Genomic DNA, 20,598 nt, shown 5'->3' with positions numbered 1-20,598 from the left:
TTTTGAAGTCCAAAAAAATAAAGTCTCTCACTGTTTCCATTGTTTCCCCATCGATTTGCCATGAAGTGATGGGACTGGATGCCATTATCTTCATTTTTTGAATGTTGAGTTTGAAGCCATCTTTTTCACTCTCCTCTTTCACTTTCATCAAGAGGCTCTTTAGTACTTCTTTGCTTTCTGCCATAAGGGTGGCATCATCTGTGTATCTGAGGTTATTGATATTTCTCCCAACAATCTTGATTCCAGCTTGTGCTTCATCCAGCCCAGTATTTTGCATGATGTACTCTGCATATAAGTTAAATAAGCAGGGTGACAATATACAGCCTTGACATAATCCTTTCCCAATTTGGAACCAGTCTGTTGTTCCATGTCTGGTTCTATCTGTTGCTTCTTGACTTGCATACAGATTTCTCAGGAGGCAGGTCAGGTGGTCTGGTATTCTCATCACTTGAAGAATTTTCTACAGTTTGTTGTGATCTACAGAGTCAAAGGCTTTTGCATAATCAATAAAGCAGAAGTAGATGTTTTTCTGGAACTCTTTTGCTTTTTCCATTATCCAGTGGAATTTGGCAATTTGATCTCTGGTTCCTCTGACTTTTCTAAATCCAGCTTGAACATCTGGTAGTTCTTGGTTCACATACTGTTGAAGCCTGGCTTGGAGAATTTTGAGCATTACTTTGCTATCATGTGAGATGAGTGCAATTGTGTGGTAGTTTGAACATTCTTTGGCATTGCCTTTCTTTCGGATTAGAATGAAAACTCACCTTTTGCAGTCCTGTGGCCATTGCTGAGTCTTCCAAATTTGCTGGCATATTGAGTGCAGCACTTTAACACCATCATTTTTAGGATTTGAAGTAGCTCAACTGAAATTCTATCATCTCCACTAGCTTTGTTCATAGCGATGCTTCCTAAGGCCCACTTGACTTCACATTCCAGGATGTCTGGCTCTACATGAGTGGTTATCTGAGTCATGAAGATCTTTTTGTGTATAGTTCTTCTGTGTATTCATGCCACCTCTTCTTAATATCTTCTGCTTCTGTTAGGTCCATACCATTTCTGTCCTTTACTGAGCCCATCTTTGCACAAAATGTTCCCTTGGTATTTCTAATTTTCTTGAAGAGATCTCTAGTCTTTCCCATTCTATTGTTTTCCTCTATTTCTTTGCACTGATCACTGAGGAAGGCTTTCTTATCTCTCCTTGATATTCTTTGGAACTCTGCATTCAAATGGGTATATCTTTCCGTTTCTCCTTTGCCTTCCGCTTCTCTCCTTTTCACAGCTATTGGTAAGGCCTCTTCAGACAACCATTTTACCTTTTTGCATTTCTTTTTCTTGGGGATGGTCTTGATCCCTGCCTCCTGTACAGTGTCACGAACCTCTGTCCATAGTTCTCCAGGCACTCTGTCTATCAGATCTAATCCCTTGAATCTATTTCTCACTTCCATTGTATAATTGTAAGTGATTTGATTTAAGTCATATCTGAATGGTCTAGCAGTTTTCCTTACTTTCTTCAATTTAAGTCTGAATTTTGCAATAAGGAGTTCATGATCTGAGCCACAGTCAGTTCCTGTCTTGTTTTTGCTGACTGTATAGAACTTCTCCATCTTTGGCTGCAAAGAATAGAATCAATCATATGGTACTTCTATTTTTCATTTCTTGAGGAACTTCTCCAGAGTGACTGTACCAGTTTACATTCCCACCAGTAGTGCACAAGGATTCCCTTTACTCCTATCCTCACCAGCTTTTGCTATCTCTGGTCTTTTAGATAATAGACATTCTAACAGGTGTGAGGTAACATCTTGTTGGTGTTTTGATGTGCATTTCTCTGATGATTAGTGATGTCTTTAGCATTCTTTCATTTGCCTATTGGCTATCTGTATATCTTCTTTTGAAAGGGGTCTTTTCAGGTCCTTGGCACATTTTTCCCTTGGGTCATTGACTTTTCTGCTGTTGAGTTGTGTGAGTTTCTGATGTATTTTGGATATTAACCACTTATCAGATGTATGATCTGCATATATTTTCTTCCATTCCATAGGTTGCCTTTTCATTTGTTGGTGGTTCCCTTTGCTGTACAGATTTTCAGCTTGATGTAGTCTCACTTGTTTATTTTTGCTTTTGTTGCTTTTGCTTTTGGTGTCAGATCCAAAAATTATTACCAAGACGAACATAAAGGAGCTTGTTGTTGTTCTCAATCACCTAGTTGACTGTTCTTTGCAACCCCATGGACTGTAGCACGCCAGGCCTCCCTGTACCTCACCATCTCCCAAAGTTTGCCCAAGTTCATGTTCATTGCATCGGTGATGCTGCCCGGCCATCTCATCCTCTGATGCCCTCTTCTCCTTCTGCCTTCAATCTTTCCCAGCATCAGGGACTTTTCCAATGAGTCGTGGGTACACATCAGATGACTAAAATACTAGAGCTTCAGCATCAGTCCTTCCAGTGAATATTCAGGATTGATTTCCCTTAAGATTGGCTGGTTTGATCTCCTTGATGTCCAAGGGTCTTTCAGGAGTCTTTTCCAGCACCACAGTTCAAAGGCATCAATTCTTTGGTGTTCTGCCTTCGTTATGGCCAAGATCTCACAACCGTAAGTGACCACTAGGAAGACCATAGTCTTGACTATGTGGACCTTTGTCAGCAGAGTGATGTCTCTGCTTTTCAACATACTGTCTAGGTTTGTCATCACTTTCCTGCCAAGAAGCAATTGTCTTCTGATTTCATGGCTGCAGTTACCATCTGCAGCCATGATTTTGGAGCCCAAGAAGAGGAAATCTGTCACTGCTTCCACCTTTACCCTTCTATTTGCCATGCAGTAATGGGGCTGGATGTCATGATCTCAGATTTTTAATATTTAGTCTTGAGTCCACTCTTTCACCCTCCTCCTTCACCCTCATTGAGGCACTTTAGTTCCTTTTCACTTTCTGCCATTAGAGTGGTATCATCTGCATACCTGAGGTGGTGGTTGTTTCTCCCCCCTATCTTGATTCCAACTTGTACAACTTCTAACTCATCCAACCTGGCATTTCTCACGATGTGCTCAGCATACAGGTTAAACAAAAAGGGTGACAGCAGACAGCCATGTCATACTCCTTTGCCAATCTTGAACCAATCAGTTGTTCCATACAGGGTTCTAACTGTTGCTTCTTGACTTGCAAACAGGTTTCTCAGGAGACCTCACTAAGAGCTTTCCACAGTTTGTCACGATCCACTAGGTCAAAAGCTTTAGCCTAGTTGAAGAAACAGAGATAGATGTTTTTTTCTTAAATGTCCTTGCTTTCTCTATAATCCAGCAAATGTTATCAATTTGATCTCTAGTTCCTCTTCTTTTTCTATAACCAGCTTGGATATCTGGAAGTTTTTGGTTTGCATAATACTGAAGCCTAGCATGCAAGATTTTAAGCATGACGTTACCAGCACGGGAGATGAGTGCAATTGTCTGATGGTTAGCACATACTTTGGTACTACTCTTCTTGGGAACTGGGATGAGGATTAACCTTTTCCAGTCCTGTGGCCACTGCTGGGTCTTTCAGATTCTCTTACATAATGAATGCAAAACCTTGATGCCGTCCTCCTTTAGGGATTTGAATAGTTTTGAGGAGTTTTATGAGTTCAGGTTTTGTGTTCAAGTCTTTAAACCATTTTGAGCTGACTTTTATATATGGTATAAAATAAGGGATTGTGGAATATCTTTCATTTTATTGTTATCTTCTTCAATATCTTTCATCAGTGCCTTTACGTTTTCAGTGTACAGATCTTTCATCTCCTTAAATAAAATTATTCCTAAATATTTTATTATTTTTGAGATGGTAAATTTTGAGGCTAAATTGTTTCTAAATTGTTTCCTTAATTTCTCTCTCTGATAATTTTTGGTATATAGACAATCCAACAGATTTCTATATATTAATACAGGATCCTACAACTTTTGGATGTGAGTCTGAGTGAACTCCGGGAGTTGGTGATGGACAGGGAGGCCTGGCGTGCTGCGATTCATGGGGTCGCAGAGTCGGACACGACTGAGCGACTGAACTGAACTGAACTGAACTACAACTTTACCAAATGTATTAGTGCTAGCAGCTTTTTGGTTGAGTGTTTAGGGTTTTCTACATATAATATCATGTCATCATCTGCAAATAGAAAAAAATTTACTTCTTCCTTTCCAATTTGGGTGTTTTTTATTTCCTTCTCTTGATTGCTCTAGCCAGGACTTCCAGTGCTATGTTGAATAAAAGTGGTGAGAATAAGGATTCTTGTCTTGTTCCTGAGAGAGGAAAAGCTTTCAGCATTTCATCGTTAAGTATGATGTTAGCTGTGGGCTTATCCTACAAGCCTTTATTATCTTGAGGTATGTTCCCTGTATACCAAGTTTGTTGAGAGTTTTTATCAAGAAAGAATGTTGAATTTTGTCAAATCTTTTCCTGCATCTATGGAGGTCATATAAACCATATAGTTTTTTAACCCCTCTTTTTGTCAATGTGGTATATCACATTGATTTGTGAATGTTGAACCATCTTTGCATTCTTGGAATGGATCCCACTAGATCATATTTATGATCATTCTAATGTATCGATGAACTTGGGTTTGCTAATACTTTGTTGAGGATTTTTGCATCTATATTTCATCAAGAATATTGGATTATAATTTTCTTTTCTTGTAGTGTCCTTGTCTGGCAGGGTAATGCTGACCTCATAAAATGAATTTGGGAGTTTCTCTCTCCCCTTCAATTTATTGGGAAAGTTTGAGAAAGACTGGTGTTAATTATTGAAACCACCAGTAAAAACATCTGGTCCTGGGCTCTTGTTTCTTGGGAAGTTTTTGGTTACTGACTCAGTCTCCTTCCTAGTAATTAGTCTACTCAAATGATCTATTCTCTCATGCTTTAGTCTTGATAGGTTTTATGTTTCTAAGAATTTATATATTTCCTCTAGATTATTCAATTTGTTGGTGTATAATTGTTCATAATTGTTCATTGAGCTCCTACAATCCCGTGTATTTCTGTAGCACCAGTTTTAATGTCCAGAGAAGGCAATGGCAACCCACTCCAGTACTCTTGCCTGGAAAATCCCATGGACAGAGAAACCTGGTGGGCTGCCGTCTATGGGGTCGCACAGAGTCAGACACGACTGAAGCGGCTTAGCAGCAGCAGCAGCAGCAGCAGTTTTAATGTCTCCTCTTTTATTCTGATTTCCTGATTTTACTTGAGCTGTCCCTTTTTTTCCATTACTCTAGCTAGAAGTTTGTCAGTTCTGTGTATCTTTTTGAAAAGCCAGCTCTTAGTTTTACTGATCATTGGTATTGTTTTTCTGGTCCCTATTTCTTTTACTTCTGCTCTGCTCTTTGTTATCTCCTTCCTCCTACTAACTTTGGGCTTAGCCTGTTCTTTTTCTTGTTCCCTTGAGGTGTAAAGTTAGGTTGTTTATTTGATACCTTTTTTTCTTAATATAGGTATTTGTTAAATTTATTTACTATAAATTTCTCTCATAGAATTGCTTTTGAGGTATTCCATAAATTTTGTTATGTTGTCTTTCCATTTCCCTTTGGCTCAAGATATATTTTGATTGCTCTTGATTTTTTTCCTTTGACTCATTGGTTTTTCATTCGTATGTTTGTTATTTAATCTCCATATATCTGTGAATTTTCCAATCCCTTCTTTTAAATTAAATTCTATTTTCTTACCATTCTGGTTAGAAAATATACTGTATATGATACTAATTTTCTTAAATTTATTAATACTTGTCTTGCATCCTAACAAAGAGTCGGACATGACTGAGCGACTGAACTGAACTGAACTGAAGTATTAAAGGGGCTTCCCTGAGTTTGGTCCATTTACATTTACAGTAATTATTGTTAGATATGGACATACAATTGCTATTTTGTTTTGTTATTCTTTTGTTCCTTTCTTCATCTCTTCTTCTCTTCCTTTGTGATCTGGTGACTTTCTGTAGTGCTATGCTGTGATTCTGTTCTTTGTGTGTGTGTGTATATATATATTACTGGCTATTACTTTGTAGTTACCATTACTTATTACTTATGTAGTTGTCAGATTTACATAAAATATCATGTCTATTTTACATAAAGTCTATTTAAGTTAATGACAACTTCAAACACACACCAGCTCTATTTTTTATACTCTTCCCTCCACATTTTGTTTTGTCATAATTTACATTTTTACACTGTATATCCAGTAATTATTGCAATTATAGTTATTGTAGTATTTTTGTTTGTTTTTTAACTCTCACATTAGAGTTATAAGTGATTTACTCTCCACAATTTTAATATTAGAGTATTCTAAATGTAACTGCATATTTACTTTTACCATTGAGTTTTATACTTTTATGTTTTCCTGTTACTAATTACCATCCTTCCATTTCTATTTGAAGACCTCTCTTTAACATTCTTGTAAGGCTGATGTAGTGGTGATGAACTGTTTTGGCCTTTGTCTGTCTGGGAAACTCTATTTTCCCTTCAATTCTGAAGACCAACTTCGCTGATTTTTTTTTTTAAATCAGCACTTTTGACTGTATCATGCTGCTCCCTTCTGGCCTGAAAGTTTTTGCTGAAAAATCTGCTGATGTTGTTATGGGAACTCCGTTGTACATAACAAGTTGCTTTTCCCCTGCTGCTTTTAAGATTTTTTCCTTATTTTTAACTTTTGAAAATTTAATGTCATTAATCCAGGTCTATTAAAGTTAATGTTGGGATGGAGCTCTTTGGATTCCATTGGAACTCTCTAGCTTTCCTGGGTCTGAATGTTTCTTTACCCTGGTTAGGAAAGTTTTCAGCTGTTCTTTCTCTGAATAAGCTTTCTGCCCCTTTTCTTTCCCTCTCCCCACTCCCCTCTGGGACTCAAATAATGCATATACTGGTCCATTTGGTGATGTCCCATATATCCCTTAAGCTGTCTTTTTTGGTGCTCCTCTGATTGGATGAATTTCACAGCCCCATCTTCACATCCACTCGCCCTCTCTTCTCCTTAATCCACTCTGCTGTTGAACTCCTCTGATGACGTTTTCAGGTCAAGTGTTACACTATTAACTTGTGTTTTCCAGTTTGGCACTTTTAAATATTTTCTGTTAACTTTGTTCTCCTGACCTTGGCGGGCATATTAATGACTATTATTTTGAACTCTTTATGAGGTGTTTGCTTTCTAGACATTAGATAAAACAGCCACCTCTCCCAGTCACGATGGAATGGTCTCAGGTAGGAAATAAACCTTTTGAATCAGCCCAGCCTCAGCTCAAATAGGAAAAGGAGTACGTCGAGGCTATATATTGTCACCCTGCTTATTTAACTTATATGCAGAGTACATCATGAGAAACACTGGGCTGGAGGAAGCACAAGCTGGAACCAAGATTGCTGGGAGAAATATCAATAACCTCAGATATGCAGATGACACCACCCTTATGGCAGAAAGTGAAAAACTAAAGAGCCTCTTGATGAAAGTAAAAGAGGAGAGTGAAAAAGTTAGCTTAAAGCTCAACATTCAGAAAACTAAGATCATAGTATCTGGTCCCATCACTTCATGGCAGATAGATGGGGAAACAGTGGAAACAGTGGCTGACTTTATTTTTCTGGGCTCCAAAATCACTGAAGATGGTGATTGCAGCCATGAAATTAAAAGACGCTTACTCCTTGGAAGGAAAGTTATGACCAACCTAGACAGCATATTAAAAAGCAGGGACGTTACTTTGCCAACAAAGGTCTGTCTAGTCAAGGCTATGGTTTTTCCAGTGGTCACGTATGGATGTGAGAGTTGGACTATAAAGAAAGCTGAGCACTGAAGAATTGATGCTTTTGAACTGTGGTGGTGGAGAAGACTCTTGAGAGTCCCTTGGACTGCAAGGAGATCCAACCAATCCATCCTAAAGGAGATCAGTCCTGGGTGTTCATTGGAAGGACTGATGTTGAAGCTGAAACTCCAATACTTTGGCTACCTGATGCGAAGAGCTGACTGATTGGAAAAGACCCTGATGCTGGGAAAGATTGAGGGCAGGAAGAGAAGGGGACGACAGAGGATGAGATGGCAGGATGGCATCATCCACTTGATGGATATGGGTTTGGATGGACTGCAGGAGTTGGTGATGGACAGGGAGGCCTGGCGTGCTGTAGTTCATGGGGTCGCTGATGGTCAACTAAGCCAATTATTTCACTAGAGGTGTAATATGCCTTTCATTTTTTCAATATTTCATATAATGTTGAAAAGTGAAAGTGTGAGGCACTCAGTCTTGTCCAACTCTTTGCAACCCCATGGACTGTAGCCTGCCAGGCTCCTCTGTTTATGGAATTCTCCAGGTAAGAATACTGGAGTGGATAGTTATGCCCTCCTCCAGGGGATCTTCCTGACCCAGGGATCGAACTCACATCTCTTATGTCTCCTGTATTGGCAGGCAGATTCTTTACCAGCTGAGTCACAGAGGAAGCCCCTTCATCTAATGTTACCCAAAACTAATTTTTGAGGGTCATCCTTGTTAAGGAACAAAAAAGGAGAGCGTTTTCTTCTTATTCTCTTCCCTAGTAACAGATTCTGGGAGTTGGTGGTGGACAGGGAGGCCTGGCGTGCTGCCATTCATGGGGTCGCAAAGAGTTGGATACGACTGAGAAACTGAATTGAACTGAACCTGAGCTCCTATTTGTTTCTCAAACCTCTGAGATTGTCCAAGAAACTTTCTTTATCTTTAGTGGCTCATAGTATTTGGGGGTGTGCCAAAACTCATTAGTGTCCCGAAGGGGAGAATCACAGTCAGCATCTAGATGCAGGCTGATTACAAGCTAAGCACTAGGTAACAGCTGGGGAATTAAGTAGTTAAGCCCCTTCCTGGGAAACACTGGGAGATGGCTGTTTTTTGCCTGCTGAACCCAGGATATAGTTGGGGCGGGGAATGGGGTGGGGTAGGGAAGTGTGCTCTGTGTGCATTAAAAACTGGTTCTTGGTTTGCTAGCCCTGTGCATTTGTGAACACAAATTGCCTCTCAGAGCAGGCAATATGGAGACCTATCCCTTGGGCAGTAGTTGTGAAAGCTGAGACTCAGCCATTTGTACAAGTCCCTTCCAGGGACATATTAGTGATTTATTTTTATTGTTGGAGCAGGCTGGAGGGAGAAGGCAGGGAAGGTGTCTGCCAATTTCCCCGTCTCTGGAGAAGATCACAGCCAGTCTCTAAATATGTGCTAAAACTAGAAGCCTCACCCTCAGGTGTCAGCTTTTAAAGTATGCAGGTAAACACCTTTCAGGGAAAAGTAGGAAGATGGGCATTTTTGCCTGCTCCCTCTGTGCTGAGCCCTAGGGGATTAGCTAGTTAAAAATTGCTTCTTTGCCACAGTCCTGTGGGACTCATGAATGCAAGGCCCCATTGGCTATCAGAGTCAGGTGATCCAAGGATTCATCCCTTTGGATGGAAGCTATAAACTTTGGGCACAAACATGTTACAGCCTCCTTCCAGTGAGATACCAGCAACTTTCCAATGGCTTCCCTGGTCTCCAAGAAGGATCATAGCCCCCAGATACTTGCTAAATTAAAATCCTGGCCCTAAAAAAAAAAAAAAAAAAATCCTGGCCCTCGGGCATTGTCTTTTAACACTGGCAGAAAAATAGGTGATTTTGCCCTTTTGCCCTCCACTAGGGGCATAGCCATCGTGACTGCTCATGCACTTTTAAGAACAGCTTATTTGCTATATCCTTATGGTTTTCATAAACACAAGCCCTGATGGCTTTCAGAGCCAGGTGCTTAGGGGACCAATCCCTCAGGTGAGAGTCTTAAAAGCTGGGATGTTAGATGTGGGTTATAAACCCTTTGCTCCTCAGGAAGTTGGGAGTTCCCTCTTGATTATATGGTGCTGTGTCAGGGGTGGGATTTATGGCAAGTGTGTCCCAGCCCTTGCTACCCATCTTGATATGGGTATTCTCTAAATTCCCGAATGTAGAGGAGTTGCTCAGCTACTTTCTGGATCTATTTCAGAGGGAACTGCTCTATGTGCAGATGTACATTCAAGGTGTCTGTGGGAAGAGGAGGGCTTGGGGCCTCCTATTACACCTTGATACACCCTCTCTCATTTTCAATTATTTTAGGTGTTTCTTCTGTTAATTAAGTCTGTATGTCTAGATTATTTCTCCAAATGGCCAAATATTCGAGTCACCTATTTGTTCCATGTGTTTGTTCACAGCAACATCTCCTGGGGCCCCTCACCATCACCTTTTGTCTCTCTCCTATGTTGAGGATAATTCCTATATCCTTGTCTTCCTTGTTTACTCCCTTGCTTTCTGTCATTTCTTGAGAAACACACCTTCAAGAGAGGTTATGGAAGATATTTTTGGGTCCTTATGTGTCTGAAAATATCCGTGCTTTACTCATACTGTTTAGCTAAACATAGATTGTAGGATAACATGAACCCTTGAAAGTATTGTTCCATTGTTTTTTAACTTCTGGAGTTGCTGTCACATGTCATTCTGATTTTGGATTCTTTGAATGTGACCAGTTTCCTTTTCAGAAACACTTAAGATCTAGTCTTTATCCTAGTACTCTAAAATTTTGCAATTTCTATGCATTAGACTTTTTTTTTTTGATTGCTTGGCAAGTATTAGGCCTTTTAAACCTAGAAACCCATGTCTTTCAGTTATGGGAAATTACTTAAAAACTTCTAGGGTAACTTCCTACCTTCCTTTCCCCCTCCTCTCTCTTGTAGAATCTACTAGTTTTGTATTCCCTGAAATAATCTGCTCGTCCCCATATTTTCTCACATTTTTCATCTTTTTTCCCTATTATTTGTGTTTATCTTCCAAATATTCTATTTGAAATTTTATTCTGTACTTTTTATTTCAAATAATTTTCTTCTCCAAGCATTTTTGCATAGCTAAAATGCTATGCTTATTTCCTATGTGCAATCAATATTTTCTCTAAGACATTACTTTAAAAAATTTTATTTATTGAAGGATAATTGCTTTATAGAATTTTGTTTTGTCAAACCTCAACATGAATCAGCCATAAGTATACATATACCCCCTCCCTTTTGAAACTCCCTCCCATCTCCAGCCCCATCCCACCCCTCTAGATTGATACACAGCCCCTGTTTTGAGTTTCCTGAGCCATACAGCAAATTCCCCTTGGCTACCCATTTTACATATTGTAACGTAAGTTTCCACATTACTCTTTCCATACATCTCACCCTCTACCCGTGTCCATAAGTCTATTCTCTATGTAAGACATTACTCTTATACCTACAGTGTCATAAATCTCAGGACAAAATGTGCTTCTTGGGAAAAATTTTGCCTTTTAAAATATGCTATTTTTATATTTTGTTTAATCAGCCAAAAATATGTGCCTTTTAGTTCCCATGCTATTAATTAAACTTGGTTTAACATGATTTCTTCAAAACTTGTCAAGTATCATAAAATGGTGGCCAAAAACCCCCAAAAGTAGCTTATCAATATTTGTGGCCATACTACAAATATAGCTGAAGTGTAAATAACTGTGAAATAAAAAAGACACAGAAATAATTTCATCAGAGTTGGCCAAAGCAGAGATTTTTGGCAATGGCCTAGAATGTGGAATGCATTGCCCACTTGAATCAAAGTCTAGATGCCTGTGATTTCTTTTTTCCATTTTCAGTTCACCACAGTGGGATGATTTTCTCTTTCTTTTTTATAAGTTCATGAGGCCTCTGAGCTAGAATTTAATCTGTGGAAATATTCTATGCCAAAGCACCTGATGTATGTGCAATTTATTTAAATGAGATGAGTGGCTTTATATCAGCAGTCTCTTATGCAAAGGATAATGGCACTTTCTACCAGCTGATTAGTTTACAAAAATTCTTTCATGTGCAGTCTCTCACTATAAAAACTCTGCATATTTTAATCCCTATATCACAAAGTTTGGAAGTTTAGAAAAGCAAAGACAATAAGAATACGAGAGTTAACAGCCTGATTGTTCTCAACTGATAAATAGGATTAATACTTATTTCTTGGGGTTTGTGTGTATTGTATTACTTTTTATATGTAGTGTACTTTTTGAGTACATAGGAAGCACTCAAAAAGTGGTTGACATTATAATACTGCAATCTGTCTTCCTTGTAGATTGCAGCAGTGTTTTAATGCAATGCCTCAGTAGCCAAAAATCTTTTGAGCCCCAGAGAGTTTTCCTGTCATTGCTCACTTGGTTATCCTCTGTACCTGAGAGCTGTCATCCTTCTGTTTTTCACTTTTTTAATAAAAATTTTTTTGTGTGTGTTCTGCACTCTTAGTCAATTATAAACTTTTCAAAAAGGGGAATTATTTCCCAAAGTCTTTCAAAATTTTGAAACTCACAATTCTCAGCTGACTCAAGCTGGTTTTACACTTGAAACTACTTTCCTACCAAGTCTGCTACTAAAAGGAACTCTTAGTTTTAGGCAAACAGCAAATAGCTTTACTGTTTGAATTTAAAAGGATTTGCTCTGCTTGAGTATTCTATGGGTGAAATTTGTCAAATATTGCCTAGCAATTTAGTGCATAATTCTTAAGGACAGAAATCAAACAAACTTTTAACTATTAGGGATATGGGCTTGTCTTTTGTTTTTTGACATAAAGGGTTAAGGACCTGGTCCATATGAATCTGGTTATAGAGGGAAAAGGGGGTGTCTTTATGCCCATGCTTATTCTGAGGTGACATTACCCTGCCATTACTCAGGATGTATCGTGACTTCGTATGATCCACGTAAGATGCGAGTTCCAGGTGATATAATCAGCAACTTCCTGCAACATAGTATTTTCATATGCATCTGTTCCCATAGTTTATCTAGTTCTCATGTGTCAGTGGCCACAGGATTCACCTCAGAAACTTACGATAAATACCTCTCTGGAAGCCCTCAAAAATGGATTCAGTAGCTATGATGGAGCAAAAAAATCTGCATTTTAAACAAACTTTCTCCACTACAACTCTATCATGATTCTCACATATGTAGTTCAAACCCCACGGTGAGGAACACTAAGTCTAAGGCAACAACCCAAGTTGGGAGTTTTGCAATTCTTTGCTCCGAGGAAGTAGCTAATCGTTTGAAAAAAACTGAGACTCCTGATTACTGGAATTAGCCTGGGTCCGCCGAATGTTGCTTTTCTGGATGTCTATTAACAACCTGCTCAGCTATTTCTGTTAATTTGGAGATTTTAAAAGAGAACAGTCTTTTTTTTATTAACCCCTTTCTTTTAGAAAACAGACAAGCTGTTTGAACAGTGAAGAAATTTTTCTTTTCCTGAAGCTGCTTCTAGAACATAAGTGCATTCAACATCATGATGATTTCAAAACACAATTGGGAGGAACATTAAGTATGACCAGATGTTGTTTCCTACTTCTGAAGAATGTTGTTCTCTTTTTCTCCCCCTTCAGCTATGAATTCCAGGTGAAACCCAAAAACCCACTTGGTGAAGGGCCACCCAGCAACACAGTGGCCTTCAGTACTGAATCAGGTAAATACATCAGCCAGAATTCCTAGCTGGATATAAAGGGTCACAGTGTTTGCATAGCTTGTCTGAAACCAGCTAAACGAGGTAAATCATTTCTTGATTTCAAAAACCCATCTATGTGAAAAACCAATGAAGTTACCTTTTAAAGAAGCAACACCTGGGCTTTTCCTATTTTCATGTCAGAAAAATGCTAGGCTTATCAGTGTAAAAGAGAGGAAGCATGAGGTCAGTCTATGCTCAATAGTGAATGAATGCACCTCTCTATGCCTAGAATCAGAATGTCGGACAGCGAGCCAGTTGTATCCAGAAAGGGAATTCATGTGATAGCTTTTTATGATGAACAGCTGTGAAATTCTCTGATCTGGCCTAAGTTCCAGTTCCTTAATGAGATACATCTGCACAACTGCAGTTCATGGCATCCTAGTGATTTTGTCAATAGATTTTTTATGAAGCTAAAAAGAGGAAGATTTGAAAACGGAAGTAAAATCTAGTACAGCAAAAAAGACTCCTAACTACTTAAACCACATACAAAAGACACAGCTGAGCTTCTTCAGTGCAGAACCATCCCCCAAACTCACAATTTTCAAGTTTGGACTTTAGCAGGAGTGTATGTTGTCTAAGACTCTGTAACATCTGTTAAGCACCCATCTTCTTTGCCACGTCATTGGAATACTGGGACTTACCTAATAAACTCTGACTCTGTTTGCTATTTCTCCTCAGCTGACCCAAGAGTGAGCGAGCCCGTTTCTGGTAAGTACCTACCTCAATGAGAACACAACTGCATGCTTTTCTACAGTGATTCAGCTAAATGGGCCCGGTAGAATTTGAGTCATGATTTCACTTTAGTCCATTTAGTCTTCTTCAATTACCTGTGAATGCTTACCTAAAATGTTCAGTAACACGGACAGCCTATGATGTCTCGGGAACAAGTAGAGTATTCTGAAACCTGCTTTTCATTCATATAACAGACCGGCTCATATCTTCTGTTTAAGATATAGCACCCTCACTTCTACTTTTGTGACTTTATTTATTTTCACTGCTGTGTTATATTCCACTGTGTAGGGTTAGGGTTATTCATTCTTTTTTAATTGAAGGATAATTGCTTTACAGAATTTTGTTTTCTGTCAAATTCATCCCCACTTTTAATAACGTCACATTAAAGCAACTGTTTACACTGAAACGGTTTATCTCAGAAAAAGAAACCTAATTTTGTTCCTAATGTGATGCTGTTGAGCACTGCAGAGACTAATCAACTTCAACACATTACTGCTCCAAGATTCACCTCACTATTGACAGAAAATTAATGGGGGGCTTACGTGTTTAAACACCTGTATTTTTTCGCTTTAATATTTAGCACTGGAGAAAACCAGGTATCAGCAGGCTGACAATGAACTTTGCAAACTGCTTTTTAAAAAGCTTTTAAGATAGCTCTTCAGGACCCAAAGTTAGATACTAAACTCAAACCACGTGCTTTCTTTATGCAGCGGGAAGAGATGCCATATGGACCGAAAGACCCTTTAACTCAGACTCTTACTCAGAATGTAAGGGCAAACAGTATGTCAAAAGGACATGGTATAAGAAGTTTGTAGGGGTGCAGCTGTGCAACTCTCTCAGATACAAGATTTACCTGAGTGACTCCCTCACAGGTAAGAACAGGAAATGCTCTGTAGCATTCTGTAACTTAAGACTTTTCTATGGACTCTGCCAGACATGACAGAAATACGGGTTTTCTATTTGAGCAAGGTGTTATTGGAATCTTAGCATCTGAGAAATGCTGTAAGGAGATAAATAATGAAAATGCAATTTGAAACAGTGCCATCATGGCAAAGTTGAATGTAGAGAAACTAGTCACATCCAAGTTCAATTATGTTACAGCCAACCCAGAATGAAAAGCTTACTGGTAGTAAAATGAGTGTATCTAACAATAATTATGGAAGGAGTATGACCTATTTAAGATTTTAAGTCTGTCAAGAGACAAGAGCAAGGTTAAGACAATCAGCCAGAAGGAATAACCCCTTGCCTCCAGACTCAGTGGGTTCTTTTCTCTTCTATATTCATACAGTAAAAATTTTAAACCCCAACGTAAGAAGGTAGACATTTGTTCCATCATTTAACAAATAGTATCTGTTTTGTTCTGACGTTGCTGGGGACAAAGCAGGACTGTTGCTGCCCTCCTTTTATAAGTCTGTGAATTCCTTAGCTACATATTAACACATGACTTGTACAAAGTCATTTTCTTGGCATTCCCAACCATTTCTTCCTGCTCTTTGAAGCTTTCAATCTAGTGGGGAGAGACAGAAAACAAATATGTAAATAAGAATTTCATATTTAGGAAATTGAAGGAAAAAAGAGGGATGAAAGAAAATGGTGCAACGGAATGAAAGCTCCTTTAGTTAAAATGTTTAGGAAAAGCTTTCCTAAAAGCTTTCCTCAAAAGATAACACTTATGCTGAGAAGAAAACTGAGAAGGAACCAAGAAAGACCAAGGGATAAAGCAGCAGAGGTAGAGGGAAGATTACAGGAAGACGTGCAGCAGAAACGCCTCTCCAGTTTACCAGCACGGCTGAGGCTTAGTACAGGAAGATCAGGCAGGCATGTAAGCACGTGGAGCTTGGAAACTGGGTAGGGACTGGGTTTTATTCTGAGTGTAACAGAAGACTGCTGGAGAGATTGATAGAGGCAAGTAACATTATCTGAGTTGCATGTTGAAAAGATGACTAATCTGTGGGAGGAGGAGGAGAGGAAGAATAGGGAAAGGCAAGAGTAAAAGTAAGGATGCAGCTGGGAGAGTCTATGGTTCCCTTAAAGAACACTGTGACTTGAACTAGAATGAACAGGTGGGGAAGTACAAGAACATGGAAGACGGATTATTTGAAACAGTTTATTTCAGAGTGATCCCAAATCAAAGAAATACCTCATGATCCTTTTAATTTCCAGGAAAATTTTATAACATAGGCGATCAGAGAGGCCACGGGGAAGATCACTGCCAGTTTGTGGACTCATTTTTAGATGGACGCACAGGACAGCAACTCTCTTCTGACCAGTTACCCACCAAAGAAGGTAGGTTTTCTGAGCTTGCTCAAAAGCAAGAGGCTTTTACAAATGAACCCAAAAAACATTCAGGCTGAGCAAAAAGTTAAAGTGTCAGCTGCTCAGTCATGTCTGACCTTTGTGACCCCATGGGCTGTAGTCCACCAAGCTCCTCTGTCCATGGGATTCTCCAGGCAAGAATACTAGTGGGTTGTCATTTCCTCCTTCAGCGGCTCATCTGGACCCAGGGATCAAACCCAGGTTTCCTGCATTGGCAGGTGGATTCTTTCCTGTCCAAGCCACCAGGGAAGCCCTCAGGCTGAACAAAGCAATCATTTTAAAAATCAATCTGTAGTCTTCCTACTCTACCTGCCAAGGAAGAAAAGACTGTCTACATAAGACCTTAACATGAAGACTTTAACAGAAGTTTCTCAACTTTCACCCCATTCCTCAAGACTCTGTTGCTGACACATACATTCTACTTGAAAGAAACTTTAAGCATTTCCCAAACTTAAATCATTCATGTACTACCTTTATAATTTATCATACTCAGCACACAGGCAGGTTTTAATTCCTTCCCAAAAAAATTAAAGAAAGCTTTACTACTATCATGGAGAAGGACATGGCAACCCACTCCAGTATTCTTGCCTGGATAATCCCATGGACAGAGGAATCTGGAGGGCTACAGTCCACAGGGTTGCAAAGAGTCGGACACAACTGAGCAACTCACACTTTCGTTTTCCTACTATCATAAAAGGAAAAATATTATTTGCCTTATAAATAATTTACACAATGAAAGTAGAATTCTGCTAAGAAGTGACTAACCACTGCAACTTTCTAAAGACACTTTAGCACCAAACTGTGTCATGAGGACTGAAAAGACTGAAAAATCAATCCCTGTCCAGGTAGGGTAGGAGAGGGTAAATTATATATCCATTACTACTCAGGAGCTACCGAGAGAGACTTGTTTTTTAGCTATATATTTTGGTCACTGGCATTAAAAATAGCAACCACAGTAAAAGATGACTGAGTAAGATCTGTGAACTCATTAACAGAAAATTGAAACTATAGCCACTCAGGAACTAGATAGAAAATACAAGTTCTGTCTATTTCCATAACATTTTACATTCTCAGCAGAATTTTGAATCATTTATTGTAAGGTCCTTGAAGGATGATTTCACTGAAGTTTAGTTCTTAGACATTTAGCAATCTTAGAACTACCCCCCTTTTGTTTCCTAACATTTTAGCACAACACACCTCTACCCAGGCCACTTCTTCAGACTACCTCTAGGTTATAATGTGCAAAAAGTACACCTTCAAGGAGAACAGTGTATAATGAACTTGGTCAATGACACTCAAACATAAAACCCTTCCAACTTCTGTCCCTTTTCATTTCAGCTTTCACTCTCAAGTATCAATAGTACCAACCCATCCTAAGTGTCCCTATGTTTAGCCCACCATTACCACCTCAGGAAAGACACTGGGGCCTCTGTTGCTATCCAGTCTAAAACACTCTGCTTCACCTAGAGTAACCTTCAAGCATTCAAAGGCACCCTTCAATCTATGAGGACAAAAATATAACACAGCAGCTATTAATTTTAATTATTTCCCTCTTAGGCTATTTCAGAGCAGTTCGTCAGGAACCAGTCCAATTTGGAGAAATCGGTGGTCACACTCAAATCAATTATGTCCAGTGGTATGAATGTGGGACTACAATTCCTGGAAAATGGTAGATGCTGCAGTCACATTCGAAACTGCCTTCTGTTTCATCGTTTCAAAAAATAATTGGAAACAGTATGGTATTTGTCACATGCATTTAAAGCTCTTTTGTTTACTATGTATAAAAGTTTAAAATCTAATAGCAATATTAGATGTTTATTAGAAAGATTGCTAAGAATATTTATCAGGTTTTACAAAGTCATTTTAAGAAAGCAAGATATTGATATTAACAGAATAACATTTTTGGGGAAGCTGGCTCCCTGTTCATGCTATTTTAAGAGATCATTTGTATATTATTTATCACACTGTTGTAATGATGTTCTGAGATACTTTTATAACAAAATTAACATCAAAAAACTAATATACTTTAAAAAATATTTACATTTATTGTGTATTCTTCCTACTGTTAATTCCATAAATCTCTACTTGGCTTAACTTATTAGATCAAATTATCATCAGCATATTATATCTGGGGAGAAAAGGTCCTAATATTCACGTTTATTTAAACTTCAACTTCTTTTTAGTAATAGCTAAGTAACTTTTGAAGCATTTAAACAGCCATTCATGCTAATATACATTTCATTATCTACAAATTATTGCAAACATTGTTTGAATCAGTAAATTTCAGTTGAAAATGAAATTGAGAATTTGATATATCATTTCAAAAATACATATTTTGTTCTTTCTCCACCCATAAGTATGCTACAATGTCTGAATGTTCTTTGTCAAACTATCCCTTTAAGCAGTTGTGTTCGTACTGTTTTTAATCCTAATCAAGCTATATCCAAAGACTGTAGTGAAGTCTAAGCATAAAAGGATAATCCATGATGAGAGGCCTACCATTATATGATATTTACTCTATTTTTACACAGACGATCTACAGGGAATGAATGTATCAGAGGCTGTTTTCTTAATTCTAACAACCTGTAATGAAAATCTGACTTATTTTTATTTAAAACAGTATTATTCTCCTTCATTGGGAAGACAGGAATGCTGCATTGGTGCCCTCATTCTGAAAGGACCTTTCTGTGCTTACCTTTCAACATGCTTCAGTTTTATCAATACTTCATTTTATATTTTTCAAACAGTATAAACTCTGCAATAAAGAGATGTAGTTTTTTTTAAGACTGAGTTCTTCATTTCTGAATGGTTGATTTCTATAAGGAAACTCGCAGGTTGTTTAGAATCTACCAAGCTCCCTTGCATCTTTTAATATTATATCTACTGTGTTTGTTTATATATAATGCTAATCTTGATCTATTTTAGTTTTGTCATTTAAAACCAAAATCAGGACAGAAGACAACAGCACTGTGCTTCTCTGAATAGAAAGGCCTAAGATAAAATGTCTATATTTCAAGACCAAAACATCATTAAGGATTTTTCCCATACACATACACACATCTATAGAATACCAAAGACTAAATTAAGTTACAAGACCACTAATGGATTCAATCATCTTTATTAACCTATCAATGTTACATTTTATACATAATAGCTAGTCTTCTCAAAGGGATCTACTTTAGTACATCGTGTTAATAATAAAAAGCCAAGTAAGAGGGCTGAACTTCAACCTAGCATTTTAATATCCTCTGGACAAGGCAAGCTAGAAAATCAATCACTTTGCACACATGTAAGAGTAGTGTTCCAAAATAAGTACGAAGCTGCTATACTTTTAAGCAGGGGAGGAAAAAAACTTCCATTTTGGTCTTTTTTCTTCCAGCAAATTATACTTTCAATTAACAGCAATAATGGTATCATAAAAAAATGCTCTGCTTTTTAAATTCCTGAACTTCAATACAAATTAAAATAGTAGTATTGGAGTCTTTTGGGAGGCAAACAGCTAGCAGCTACGTTCATCAGTGTAACTGAGCCTCTTTATCGATAACCTGGTCCAGGCTGGGTATAGCCCTGACCAAAGGGAGGACGGCTACGTGCATATGGGTTAGACCCACTTGAAAGAGGGGTCATGGTACTTCCAGGAGGTGGGGTGAAACCTGGTCTTGGCTGGTAGGCCCCGGGTTGGCTTGGAGCCATTCCCGGTTGTGAGGCAGGGGCCACAGTGTAATTAGTGGGCTGAGAAGTTTGGGTAGTGTAAGTTTGTGGAGGGTAACTGCTCGCCTGATACTGCTGTGGAGGTTGAGCAGGCAGTTGCTGAGGCTGACCAGAAAAGGCAGGTGCCGGTGCCTGGGAAGTTGGTTGCTGGCCATATCCTGGGAACTGCTGAGGTTGCTGGGGTCCAGTCTGCTGACTATAGCCTGCTGAAAACGCAAAACATACACCTCTTATTTTTTCTTTTGGTAAACATTTTCCAGAGAATTAGTCCTACTGTTATAGACAAAAAAAAAAAAAAGAGAAATTTAACAAACTTAATCCTAAGTATTTAGGTAGCGAGTAGTGGATTTTATATTTCAAGACCATATAG

General features: G+C 38.5%; 2 protein-coding genes across 5 annotated transcripts in view; one reads left to right on the top strand and one right to left on the bottom strand.

The window, feature by feature from the left end:
* Window positions 1-18,261, top strand: part of ABI3BP (ABI family member 3 binding protein) — a 286,106-nt gene extending 267,845 nt beyond the window's left edge. Inside the window, 5 exon segments of the mRNA XM_052643965.1 lie at window positions 13,351-13,430; window positions 14,148-14,177; window positions 14,912-15,073; window positions 16,365-16,487; window positions 18,075-18,261. Of these exon segments, the coding sequence (XP_052499925.1) occupies window positions 13,351-13,430; window positions 14,148-14,177; window positions 14,912-15,073; window positions 16,365-16,487; window positions 18,075-18,190 (511 nt within the window). The 3' untranslated portion in view covers window positions 18,191-18,261.
* Window positions 18,262-19,619: 1,358 nt separating this feature from the next.
* Window positions 19,620-20,598, bottom strand: part of TFG (trafficking from ER to golgi regulator) — a 31,296-nt gene continuing 30,317 nt past the window's right edge. For 2 of the 4 annotated variants that reach the window (XM_052638576.1, XM_052638561.1), the window contains exon 8: window positions 19,620-20,431. In XM_052638576.1, coding sequence (XP_052494536.1) covers window positions 20,052-20,431 — 380 coding nt within the window. In that variant the 3' untranslated portion in view covers window positions 19,620-20,051. Of the gene's footprint in view, window positions 20,435-20,598 lie in introns of all 4 variants that reach the window. The other 2 variants (XM_052638550.1, XM_052638569.1) reach the window with 1 other exon arrangement.

The sequence above is a fragment of the Budorcas taxicolor genome, chromosome 1 (assembly GCF_023091745.1).
Source record: "Budorcas taxicolor isolate Tak-1 chromosome 1, Takin1.1, whole genome shotgun sequence".
Classification (NCBI taxonomy): domain Eukaryota; kingdom Metazoa; phylum Chordata; class Mammalia; order Artiodactyla; family Bovidae; genus Budorcas; species Budorcas taxicolor.
This window is presented reverse-complemented; position numbering and strand designations above follow the sequence as displayed.